The sequence below is a fragment of the Ochotona princeps genome, chromosome 6, assembly GCF_030435755.1.
Source record: "Ochotona princeps isolate mOchPri1 chromosome 6, mOchPri1.hap1, whole genome shotgun sequence".
NCBI classification, from domain to species: Eukaryota; Metazoa; Chordata; class Mammalia; order Lagomorpha; family Ochotonidae; genus Ochotona; species Ochotona princeps.
Window position 1 is genome coordinate 51,950,652 of NC_080837.1, and position 14,249 is coordinate 51,964,900.

General features: G+C 35.2%; 1 protein-coding gene across 1 annotated transcript in view; it reads right to left on the bottom strand.

The window, feature by feature from the left end:
• Window positions 1–14,249, bottom strand: part of PRKD1 (protein kinase D1) — a 305,664-nt gene that overhangs the window by 81,888 nt on the left and 209,527 nt on the right. The window contains exon 3 of the mRNA XM_058666284.1: window positions 283–414. Within this exon, the coding sequence (XP_058522267.1) occupies window positions 283–414 (132 nt within the window). The remainder of the gene's footprint in view (window positions 1–282; window positions 415–14,249) is intronic.

Sequence of the window (14,249 nt, forward strand, 5' to 3'; positions counted from 1 at the left end):
TCCCATTGAGGGGCATGCCATTTCTCTTTCAGTATTTCTATGGTTTATATTTCCTCACAGCTAGAATCTACCACTCAGCATTTCCCCACCTGCCACAAATTAGGCCAGACAATTGTTCACAAAATTACACTTTAGGAAGGGTGCCTTTTTGAGCACTATTACCTAAATTTGTTTCACACAAACAGAAATTCAAAGTTTATGTTGAGCATATTTAAAGTTATACCATAAATGCTTGAAAATATTGGCCATGCTTCAAAGAGGTAGAGGAAGTAAGTGAGTTACCTTCACATTTAAGGCCTTGACGCACCAGCCCCCACAGCATCTCTCCACAATGATCACAGAAAGCTGGAGCTCTGTATGAATGAACGAAGAGGGCATGGGGACGGATCTGAAAGTCTTCAAATGTAGCAGAAGCTGTATAAATAGTAACATTGAAAACAAGCTGAATGGATATCCTGATCTGTATGTAATAAACATGCCTGATAATGCACACACATGGAGTTAATTCTCCAGGCTTGATTAGGAAAGGTAAGATGCAATGTGCCTTCCTCTTTCAGCTATTTGACTTTATTGCAGCTAGAATCACAGGTAGGATAGTAATCTCTCTCCTCAATTCTCTTCCTGCATGGCTACATCACAGGTTTTGGATGTAGCCATAAGGTTGGAAGAAAACATGAATGAAAGGTAAATCAAACCAACTTACAGATACCTGACATTAACTGAAAATATTTTGCCTTTTCTATTCCTAAACAAACCAGAAAGATACTGAAAAGTATTACACAAAACAAAAGCTTATGAGTTGAATTCAGATACATCTGAAAACAGTGTATATAAATATTACAATTAAGAGGTACATTAGATAGACCAGGTATCATTGGCTGAATTGAGAAACCTACGGGGCTTTGTCTTGGAGGGTACAGCTGTTTGAATTCTTGGGTGACATACACAAGCTTTTAAATCATGATCAGTAAATAATCGAGCTGCCTCTTCTAACATGCCAGATTGAGGGATTTAAAGCCTGTAACGGTGAACCTGCAGTACATTCTTTCAAAAGCATGCATAGTAAGTCACATTCATGCCAGCTGATACTCTTTGGCACTGCTTACTTTTATTAATCTATGTGGTACATAGAACAGCGATGTTCATTTTTTTAAAATTCAACTTTTCATATGACAGTTTTATATGCTAAAAGCAATTCATGTTTCTTATCTCACTCCAATTCAGAAGACTGGTCTTTGAATGATTTTTAAAGGAAGGGGTAGATCCCGTCAGACCTATCTGCAGGCACAGGCACCCCTCAGAGCACTCCTCTGGCAGTCCAGGGAGCTGCATGAAGCCTTGCCACTGTTTGGGCAACATCTCACCTAACCTACGGGAGCCTCAGACTCTCACATCACAAAGGGCAGACCCGACAGTTGATGACATCTCCACTTCTTTAAAGCTGAACACTTCACTAATTTTAGAATAGCTGTACATGCACTTACCCTAAGAGAATTTTGAGGAATAGTTAGGCCTTAACAGTATCCTTTTATTCTGCCTTTGTCTCAGTTGTTCTACAACTGAAAGTGACTGGGTTAGCTGCATATTGTGCTTTCACTTCAGTATTCACAGGTGAAGTTTGAGTACCAATCACCTACTTTGGTGGGTTGATGAAAATATATTCAAAATGGGAAGTGGTAAATTCTCTCTTGAATACTTCTTTCATACTCACACACAAAACTTATTTTTAATTAAAAATTTTTTTATTGGAAAGGCAAATTTACAGAAAGAAGGAGAGACAGAAAGATCTTCCATCCACTGGTTCATTCCCCCAATGGCTGTCAATCTAGCAATAAGGAAAATGCAAATAAAACAACACTGAGGTTCCATTTAACTGCAGTGAGAATGGCACAATGCAGCAGAAATCCACCAGCAGCAGCTGCTGGTGAGGATGCAGGGAAAAAAGAACCCTACTCTACTGCTAGTGGGATTGCAGATTAATATAGCCACTATGGAAGTCGTGTGGACAATAGTCAGGCAATTGAAAATTCACCAGCCAAAAGGCTGAGAAGCAGTGAAAATTCACCTACCATTTGATCCTGCAATCCCACTTCTGGAAATATATCCAAAATGCTAAAGAATATAGTAAAAGGAAATGCTGTATGCCAATCTTAACTCCTTAACTTCTCCTCTTACCAACCAAAAACAAACAAGCAAAAATTACCCTTAAAGACAAAACATCTATGAAAATACTATAGTGCCAATTAGTTGAACAATTACTGTAACTTTCAAAATAAGGATAAGTAGAATTTGACAAACAACAAGCTGTGTTCAGACATTTTTGAATTAATCAAAAAAGAATATAAATGATTAGACCAAAGATTTAAAATGATAATCTCATACCACTGAGATTATGTCAGATATATGCTTGTATTTTTAATTTGGGGGAGGGATTAACATTCATAAGCAGTTAGTGCCCTTGACTTATGTTAAATGCTATATTTCTAAAGTTCAATTTTAATATTCTCCTGTTAATTTTAGAATAATTAAACACATTTTAAAAATGAAACAACCAAGAGTGGTGAGGTTTTACATCCATTTGAAATCAAAGCACAACATCCATTCATTATGAATTTACCTGTTCTGCACCCTGGGGGAAATCAGCATTAGCAGAGTGTATGCATGCCGTCTAGCCTAATCACAAAATTGCACTTTAGAGATAATCACTTAGCACAGGAAAACAAAATGAATGCCGCAATTCCATTTCATTTAAGTTTTGGAATCAAAATGGACAGATAAGAATAGCAATATTAAAGTGTCTAGAGATTTCAAGAGAGGAATAATATGCTATCTGTCAATCTGTCATAATCAGCCAACCTAAATTAAAACCACATGACAGGGCAACAAACTAAACACAATGGGCCCCTTACACTGGTGTCTGTATCTCTTTGATTTGCTCTATTCACAATCTATTGTTACACTCCAGTGTGCAGGAGAGGAGAAAATGACATGCTTTACTCAGTCATTGAACATTTGAAACAGGTAATTGAGCTTAAACCCTAAAATAATCAGCAGTCCTTTTAAAGTTCATTATAAATTGCTACCAAAAATGGAGTAAACTATTTGGTTAGCCACACAGAAGAAATGAGACCCCTGAAGCAAAATAAATAATCTCTGTAGGTCAAAATTATTTGCATAATAAAATAAAATAATGTCAGACTTTCAGGGTTTTTTTTTCTGTTTTTAGTAGTGATTTTGACAAATTAAGGAACATTATCTTTATCTATGGAAATTTTGAACTAAAAATAAAAAAATACGTAACCTAGTGCAAGTAACACATCATTAATTTCTCTTAAGCCACCTATGAACTGGTCATATCATCCCTATTTTACAGATGAGAAAACAGTCACAAAAATCAAGGAACAATATTTAGTTAACCCAGCATCTGTACTTGGGTCCACTTCAAGAAAATATTCTGAGCCACAAAGATCCCATTGATTACATTTCTTTGAACTCTGAAACACTATGAATGAAAAAAATGTATGCAGAACAATTTTTTCAAAACATTGCTATTAAATGTAATATTCTGACTACTATTACATGTACTCCTTGTCAGAGATGGTAAAATCTAAGAACTCATGAAATAAAATACATAATGAACTAATTTGATTCAGGATAATATTTCTTTTAATTTGCTTTCTATTTGGATTCCATGTCTTAAATCCATACAATTGCAGTTAAGGAAAAAGAATTGGTCTTTAGATTTTTATAAAAAGAGCAGAGCCTGGCCCCAGCAGCGTAGCCTAGCGGCTAGTCCTGGTCTTGAACGCCTCGGGATCCCATATGGGCGCCAGTTCTAATCCCGGCAGCTCCACTTCCCATCCAGCTCACTGCCTGTGGCCTGGGAAAGCAGTCGAGGACGGCCCAAAGCTTTGGGACCCTGCACCCGCGTGGGAGACCCAGAGGAGGTTCCTGGTTCCCGGCTTCGGATTGGCGCGCACCGGCCGTTGCGGCTCACTTGGGGAGTGAATCATCAGATGGAAGATCTTCCTCTCTGTCTCTCCTCCTCTCTGTATATCTGACTTTGTAATAAAATGAATAAATCTTTAAAAAAAAATAAAGAGCAGAGCCAAGCAAAGCTTTGCACCTAGAAGATCATCAGCATTACCACATTGGACAGATGTGTGGGCCAAAGAAAACTACTGTGTAGTTGCTGGAAGCTATCAGCGTTTGTTATAGGATGATTGTTTTTCTCCTTTGAATTTGGAATATTGAAATAAAAATAATTTTTGCACCAAAATAACCACGTTTTAATTGTTTTTATAAGAACTTTAAAAACTTTGTTTATTTAAAAGGCAGAATCCCAGGGAGAAAGGGAGAAACAGTAAAAGGATCTTTTATCTGCTGGTTCACTCCTCAAATGGTTGCAATGGCCTGGGCAAATCTGCATTCAGGAGCCAGAAGCTTCATCCAGGTCTCCTACATAAGTGGCAGGAATGCAAATACTTCAGCCATTGTCTGCTGTTTTCCTAGACACATTAGCGCAAGCATGATTAGAAGTGGAACAGCTAGGATTCAAATAGGTGCTTATAAGGGATATTAGCAGCTCCACTTCCCATCCAGCTTGTGGCCTGGGAAGGCAGTTGAGGATGGGCCAAAGCTTTGGGACCCTGCACCCATGAGAGAGACCTGGAGGAAGTTCCTGGCTCCTGGCTTTGGATCGGCACAACACCGGCCATTGTGGTCACTTGGGGAGTGAATCATCAGACAGAAGATCTTCCTCTCTTTCTCTTCTCCTCTCTGTATATCTGACTTTGTAATAAAAATAAAATAAATCTAAAAAAAAAAGAATTCTCACCACTGGAATTTTCACACGTCACATTAAGTTCACTGTTTTGGGGATATCTTGACTAATCAGAAAATTCTTTATATTAAGCCTCAAATATTCCCCTGAAGACTTAACCAAAGTGATTACAAATCAATACAGAATAGGAATATTTTAAAATAACTAACAGTGTTAGTAGCAGTAATTTTGGGTCAGCACAATTTTTTTGTAGCTTAATTCCTGACTTATATAAAATAACTACCTGATAATAAAGAGTTAATAAAGATACCAATTCACAAAAAAAAGAGGGGACATATCTTAGAAAGTGAGAAGAGCTCTTTAATCTGAAAAGTGATATGAGAAATTAAGGAAAAAGATTCATTAATACAATTATGTACCAGGCAAGTCTAGCCAACTTACTAGAAAACCATGTAATAGTCTCTTTTATTCAGCATAGTTGCAATAGATTTATTTACAACGAACTTGCATTGTCTAGATCACAGAAAGCTAATTCTATTTAATATTCTCAGTTATACAAAAACATACTAACAACAATCAAGCATAAAGCTCTAGGCATGCAAGCCTCTTACTGTTGTTACATACCAGTTACACACCAGGCATGCAGGTGGCAAGACCTACATTCCTTTATGAAAAAAAAAAAAGAGTTAAGCAAGGTGACATGCGTTCCAATCCTACTCCTGCTTGGAAGGAAAGTTTTGTTGTTGTTGTTGTTGTTTTTAAATCTGTTTTCTTTTTTTTTTTTTTTTTAAAGCAGAGGCACACAGACAGCATGGATGTCTGATGGCTTGCATCAAAGTGTTATTCAAGAAATATATTATGAGTCACTCAGGAGGCAGAGTTGCAGTTAACACAGAAAGACCTTTTCTTTTCCTGAACACACTTGACACTTATCGCAGTGCATTTGCTTTAAAAGTAGCAATGCCTTCTGTCAGGAAGACCTAAGATAAAATAGCTACAAAACACATCCAGCTACCCTCTGTCAATTAAAATAAAATGATAAAATAGAGCTATAAAGTGATATTTTATGTTAAGAGAGGCAAGAGATGGATTTAGGCTATCTATTTCCACCCAGGGAAGCTGACCAAGAAAATTCCCCTCAACATACTTTGTGCTCCACGCTTTGCTGATGTAAATGCAAGCTTTCCTGTCTCTTAGACTTTGTACTTTGCATGCAACCTCTCCAGAGACAGCAAACTCCTACTCATTCTACACATCAACCTTGTATCCCCTGCTATGGGACACCCCCTGGTTAAAGCTTTCTAAACTCATTTGCTGTCTTCTCTGACCTACAGCCTCCTGGGCACATTCCCATCATAAAACATGTCACAGGACCCCACCACCTCTTACTTGCTCATCTGTTTACACACCACACAACACATTGCTGGAGGACATAAACCACACCTTCTTTGAGATATATGCATTGATTAATGTTCATTTTTTAAATAAATAAAGCAATGCCTATAAAGTTCAGGCTGCTTTCCTGTCAATATTCTACATTTTATTAAAATCCAGTAACATGTAATAATAGAGTACTTAAAGGTCCAAAGCAAAACCTATGAAAATTGTGATTTGGGTCTTAGTTTTAAAGGTATATGGCAATGTTTCCCAGAGATATCTCTGGTATTATATTTTCATACTATAGGAATTATGGCACAGATAATGATGAAAAGAATGGACACAGTGTTGGAGCAAACTTGGCTTGAACACTGGTTATAGCCATTAGGGGACTTTGGGTAGTTACTTCACCTCCCTGAAAGGGTCACTTGTATAAAATGAGCTTCATGAAATGTACTTCTAAGAGGTACAAAATAATTAGCACAGTCGTGGCACTTGTTGCAAAAACATTCTTAGCATAAGCATGAAGACTATGTGCTTTGTAGGCAGAATTACCTGGGCCTGAATCCCAACTACTATTAATACAATTTATAATAATAATTATTGTCATAATCATAAATACTAATAGAGGGAACACTGCTGTTAAGTCTATTACCAAACCATGGAATCTAAAAACAAAGCTATAAAAACTACTATTATTTGTTCCCTCTCCTACTTCATAAAGAATGTGGTCCCGCTACAGAGGAAATTGCTTTTCTGTCCCCTGTTCTGGTTAACACTAATTAAATGGAACTAAGTCCATAGCACTGTGTCTAGTTTCTTCTCTAAAATGAATCAATTAACAGTTGGGAATTGCCTTGGGACAAGAGGGGTCACCATATCCTGATGTGACTGAATGACAAATGCCACAGCTGGAAAGAGATTAGAGAGCATCTCAGGTCAAGAAAGAACGTAAATGGTTGCCCCATGTGTCCAACATAGAGGGAAAAGAAAATTAAGCAAAAATGTCATGGAGTCAAATTCTAGCTAATGAGTGCAAGCTCTGCAGGCACCCGGAATAGAGGGAAAGAAAGGTCAAATCTTTTTCTTAGAAAGCCCTACTGCTCCCTTGTGTACAGGAGACTTTATATCTTTAAAAGGATAATGACCTAATTTACATGAGGAACACCAGCACACAAATTACTCTTTAGACTTCTTATAAAAGCTGAAAGACAAAGACAAGGTGCAGAATTATGCAGAAATGTTCTGATAGGCAGCAGGGTTTCCTGAGACAAACCGCATCATTATTGTCCAATAGATTTGCTCACACAGAGGCACCAGGCGGAAGTCCTATAAGCTTTACTTTAAGTGTCTTTCTCACTGCACTTTCATAAAAACAAACAAACAAAAAACATATGGTTATTTTGGCTTCATAAACAAAATCCTTAAAAGGTTTGAAATCTGCTAGATATCCCCATTGCAGAAGAAACAAAAGCTCAACAACTGCTGAATCCAGTTCAATGCCTGTTGACCAGACACACTCTAAGAGCATGAATTGCTCTGGATGCAGCTCAGGGACACAGGGTAGGGAAACTGACACAAAGGGACTTACTGCATTCTTCATGAAAATGGTTCTGACTGATTGAAATGGTTCACTCCAGTTCATGAGAATAAAAGAGCTTTACTGTTACTCTGTTTATGATTTTAAATTATATTTGCTGAGATACACTTTACATAAAGCTTTTTTTTTTTTTTTTTTTTTTGCTTTTCAGTAAGGACAAAAGCAGGCAACTGTGTAGCCTAGATGACAAGCAAGATACAGAACAATGCCATCACCAAGCGACCTTCTCAGTATTCTCTTGTGTTTCTTGTGCATATTCCTTCCCCATCTGCCTTCTATGGTAAGCAATGTTTGTTTCTTCCGAGATCAGGTGCGTTCAGTGTGGTACGGCCGTAGACGTCCACCATGTTTTTTTCTTCCAAAACAACATATTTTTAAGCTTTACTTTTAATAGAAAGGTAGATTTACAGAGAGAAGGAGACACAGAGAGAAAGATCTGTCCGATGGTTCACTCCGTGATTGACTGCTGAACTGATCATAAGCCAGGAGTCCTGAGATTTGCAGGGTCCCAAAGTTTGAGCATCCCCTACTGCTTCTCCAGGCTACAGGCAGGGAGCTGGATGGGAAGCAGAACAGCTGGAACATAAACCGGCACCCAAATGGGATCCCAGTGCTTGCAAGGTGCGAATGTAGCCACTGAGCCATCCTGCTGGGTCCATAACATAAATTTTGAGTCTAGTTACTTTCAGTGTGATGGATTTGAAGTTTCCCTCTCGTGTGTGTCTGTGGTCCATTTCTTTTCATTGCTGGATCATATTCTATTTTGCTGATATGACATGTGACACACATATTCAGTCACAGGTAGAATCCTTTCAAGGGCATCAAGATATTTACTCACAAGAACATTAGGGTCAAATATCTGTTAAGAATTTGGGGGGGGGGGTGGGCTAAAAGTTCCAAGAAACAAGCTGCATTGAAGAAGTGAGAGTAAGAAGAAACATTTGTGATTTCTACAGTTTATCCATAATTCCGAATAAAAATAATTTCCTTCTTGTTTTTATTAAAGATGTATTTTCACTTATTTGAAAGGCAGAGAGAGAAAGATGGACAGAAATATTGCATCAGCTGGCTCACTCCCCAGAAGATTGCAACAGATAGGGCTGAAGGCTGAAGTCAGAAGCCCAAGACCCAAACAGGGTGTTTCACAGGGAAGTCAGGTACTCAAGTATTTGAGCCATTACTGATTACATCCCAATATATATGCATTCAGCAAATGGGGTTGGAAACAAGAGTTACAGAACTCCAACTTTGGCAGTCTGATCCAAGATAGCGGAGTTCTAACTGGTATTTTACTGATAATACCAACAGCCTATCACATAATTTCTTTTTTTTAACATTGTTATTTGACTTCTAAAATCATATATCATGGCTACATTATTGTTTTTATTCACCACTTGAAAGTTTCAGGATTTTTCTGTGCCTAATTTTTCTCATCTTCAAAACAGGTACAATTAACTCGAAGAGTTGTCTTAATTACTAGGAACACATTTTAAGTATAGCATAGTACTTAGCAGTACACTGTGTCAGTAAGCAAATCATATCAACATACAATACACATTTATAAATATGCATTTTAGATTTACAATAGCATTTTGTGTCATAAGAAGAATTAGCACAAAAGAGTAGAGATTCAAATATGAAACCTACTTATAAAACTTTCAGAAGAAATTTCAGGCAAACTTTTTTATGATCTTAGCTTTAAAAATAGGCTATATGCAATATCAAAACTATGACTTATTAAAAATCATTGATAATTCAACATTCAAACTTCTGGTCTTTGAAGGACCTGTTCAGAATACTAAAAGTTACAATCTGAGAGAAATTACTTGTAAAACACATTTCTGATAAATGACTTATTTCCAAAATCTAAAAAAAGCTTAATATTAAGAAAGCAAACAATCAACAAAGTATGGCTCAAGTTTTGCAGACAGTTGAGCAAAGAAATCACCAAGATAGCAAAAAAAATAATGAAATAAAACCGGATCACTGCAGTTTCAGTGGATCAACGGGATTTGAACTAATGTGCAATTTTCATAAGAAATGATTATACATGTTTATGAGCTGCACTGGATCAATTCAATACTTGTACTGTTTCTGGCCAAATAAGGGTCATCAACATTTCTCCTTTGATTTGACATTATGACTGAAGACTTGGAGCTCCTTTTTTTGATTTGCTCATAAACTACATACTAGGTTAGTGTGAAAGATGTCCCCCGACTACCCTCTGCAACATGAGGAACTGACTCTTCGATCTAACCCTGATTTGGTGCCTGCTAGCAGAACTCCTTCTTTCTTCCTTGCCCTTGCACCCACACTGTGTTTAGATTGAGACTTTTCACCCTGACTTGTGAGGAGGAACATGCAATAATTATGCTTCTGTATCTAGTTATTCCACTTAGCATGAACGTCTTCCATTCAGCTCCGTCCATTTTGCTGCAAATCACGAGTTCATCTTTTTTTATGGTTGAGCACTTTCCATTTGTGTATGGGTATGATTTTCTTTATGCATTGATTATTTATGATACACTTTAAATACTAAGAAAATCCCTTTGTGTACTAAATATCTAAGTTACAAATTAACGTATTTGAGAACATAATTCCTCATATGCAGGACTATGTATTTGTTTTGAAATAATGTATCCTAGTCAACTTTTATAACTAAAACTACAAAAATTAATTTGACTTCAGTGGATGTTTGCAAAGGTGAAGATATAATAACTAAACAATTTTTAGAAAATATCACATGTAACTGTAGACTATGATGTCATAGTCTAAAATAAACTACTGAGGGGCACTCTAATCCATTTTGCACAAACGTATCCCCTTTTTGTCAATCACAATTCACTGCATGTTTATGGTAACTGAATTCTCACCTCAAACTATGTCAATTTAATGCATACTTTATCCTCATATAGTACTATTTTGATCATTTTAGCATTTAATTTAGATTTAAATTACATAAACCTATTTAGCATTTAAATTACACAAATCACAATGTTTTTTATTATCATTAAGAACCAATCAAGATCAACCAAGTTGATTTTGTCATTACATTAAATTGTGAAGCAATTCTCTAGCAATTTCAAGACACTGAAAAAGAAAAAGTAAGTAAAAAAATTTTTAAAGAAGATAGATGTAAGTTTGTATCTAAAATTGATGTTTCCTGCTACACCATAATTAGGTAACTGATTTCCACAAAGTGGTGTGCTTTCCATAGTGGGATACAACAGCATGGGTGTGGGGACAAGATGCAGTTTTTCATCGAGTGTTTAAACTTGTTCCTAGCATACAATAACTACCATAAGAAATCTCCACTAATATTTACCAAATTTTATGCTGCTTACTCAAAATAAGGTAATTGTTGACACATCATAATATTTGTAATAGACTTATTCTGTTTACCTTATTCTATATTTATCTTACAGATTATTTACTATAACATTATATGAAAATATAGCAAAATTACAATGTGAGTTGATTTTTGTTTATCTTACAAAGAATATAATTTTTAAATGCTATTTCTAAAGCAGAAGTTTATCGCAGCTAACTTTAATCAACAATTGCAATAATCAGTACAAAGAACTGGATACAGGTATTGCATCTTGTGTTTTTAATTCTGTCTTTGTTTTATTTTGTGTCGGTATTCTTCTGAAGACTATAGCACATTGGCATTTCAGGCAATCAGAAGACATTTTGAATGAATGCACTGTCTGTCTTTTTTTTTTCAAGTATCATTTATTTATTTAACAGGTATACAAGACAAGGTTTACAATCAGAGTTGCCTATGGGTTGGAGAGTTAATTCAGGAATTATTTGCATACCAAATCATTGTATAGCAAAGTCATATGAATTATGAGGTCCTCTAGAGATTGCTTTAAAATTTTAACTAATTAATTTATTTGAAAGGCAGAATAATGAAGAGTCAAAGAAACAAACTTGCCTTTGGTCTGCTGGTTCACTCCTCAAATGACTAAGAAGGCCAGGGTTGGGTCAGGCTGTGAAGCCAGCTGTCAGGAACTCTGGAGACTCCAACCTAGAAGGCTCGGGCCATAATCTGCTGCTTTCCCAAGCAAATTGGCAGGAAACCTTATCAGAAATGGAGTTGCCAGGACTTGAACCAGCACTGGGATATAGTTTGATGGTGTTGCAAACAGCAGTTTAATCCATTTCCAAACTACACTGGTACCGGCGTTTTAACTTATGTTATGGTAGCAACTAGACACATGCTATTATTCCAATTTAATTTTATAAAAATCTAAAATTTAGCTACAAGGCACATTGCCACACTTTTGTTACCATATTGGAGAACCCAGAACATTTTGTTGATAAAAGAAATCCGAATTGTATATCACTAATCTAGAGAAAGAATTTAAAGAAAGAATAACTTTTATAGGATAGATATGGAGTTATTTAGTAAGTTCAAATACCATTTTAATCTTTTAATAATTGCACTCAGTGAATAAAACATTATTTGTTTAATTTCTCAAATTCATAAAATAGAATCCTGTTTTTTGCAGGATTGGGCCTATTATATTATGTTCCATTTTTATTTTCTGTGATCAAGTTAAAATTATTTTTAAAATTGTGTAACACCAAACATATCTGTATATCTGACTTTAATCTTGCAGTGACAGAATCTCATTAGGTCTTGTTATGTGTAAGCCTACAAAAAGTGGATATTGTTAAGTAGAAGATAAATATCAATTGAAACTTCAAAAATAAACCCTGTCTTCCAAAAAAAAAAAAAAATGGAATCCTGTTTTTTGCAACAAAATGGATGCAACTGGAGACCATTATACTTGGTGAATCAAGCCAGGCCCCAATTACAAATATCAGAAACATTCTCTGATACGTTGTAGTTTATACAACACAAATAAAGCCATATTTTTATTTATAAAAAAATGAAACTGACATAATTCAATTATTAAGAGACCTTGTCAATATTTCTTTCTACTTGTTGAACTTAATGATTACTAGTACATTAAGCCTGTAATGATAAACTAAAGTTATGTTGTTATAAAATGTAAAGGAAAAAATAAGGCAAGAGGGGAAGCTAAGAGAGAGAGAGGGATATGTGATTAGCTTAGCCTTGTCTCTACGAAATCCATGAAACCTGTTGTCCTTATATGGATGAACATTTAATATATTCAAAAATTAGTACAATTATTCCCTCACTGATGTTAATAGATTAGGTTACAAAGTAATAATATTCTAACAGCCATGTTATGAGGATTATATTTAATTAATCTGAATTCACGTGTTCATACAGATTCTCTAAGAATTCATATTCACTGCAAGTAAATATCCCTTTGCCTGTTTTCCAATATTTCTAGTTTTGTGCATACTGAAACTGTATTGCTAGGAAGCTTATAAACAATGTTGAATAACAGTAAAGGTAATTCTTTCTAAAAACATTTATATGCTCATATATTATATTTAGATATGTTAGATGTGATGTTACTGTCCAGCATTGAATTATTCAGCCAATAATTCTCTTTTATTTCTTGTTCCATCTGCTAGAATTTAATAGCATATTAGAAAACATTCTAAAATTTTCATCTATTCTAAAAGAGTTTCTGTTTAAGAGTTTGACAGAAATTTCATTAAAAATTATCTGACAGAAAGTTCTAATATTTTGGTGAGCGGTGGTGACAGAATTGGAAAAGTGATACATATTACGCAAATTAAAATTTCTTTTAAAAAGTGTGTGAGTCTTTGTGCATGTATGTGTGCCACAGGTAAGAAAATATTCCGCTGAATTTTTAAATTCCAATCACAGAAAGTGAATAAATCTTCCTAACACAAAATATTTCAATACTTATCTTAATTGTATGTCTCATGAAAATAATAGGTGTTGACATAAACATGAGGATTTAACTTAATAAATTCAATACTGACAGAATTAGCATATACTCAACATGAATGACAAAATTAGCATATACTCAACATGAAAATCCTCATTTTTAAATAAAAAAATACTGTCAAAATTCCTAAGTATTCATATAAACATCAAATAGAGAATAAATTTTGGATATTAACATCCAGCTTCAGATGAAAGTTTTAGTAACCATTAAAAGCTGTCTTATTTAATTCTGGACTCTTTCAGGATTTTTTCCTACAGGAACATGATGAAGAAAAAAAGCTTAAAATTCAGAAGCAAAGCCATGAACTGTATTCATTTTTAAAAGTTGGTAAAAGTGAACCTAAAATGGAAATTTAAGACTTAGGGAAATTTATTTGATAATAAGCAGAAAACAGATTAAACACGTACCGTACAGCAATTTTACTATAGTCCTAAAGTGTGCTGTTAACATAACATTAACACAAGTGATTTTGAGCAAAATGTTCCAAAAGGTAATTTTGCCTGTAGGATTATTACATTTGGTACAGCTTCCAAGTCATTTTTAAATATCATTGTTCTTAGCACTCAAAGATCAGATCTGGCTTTCAACATTTTTTGGCTCACTCCACATTTACAGTAACATTTTC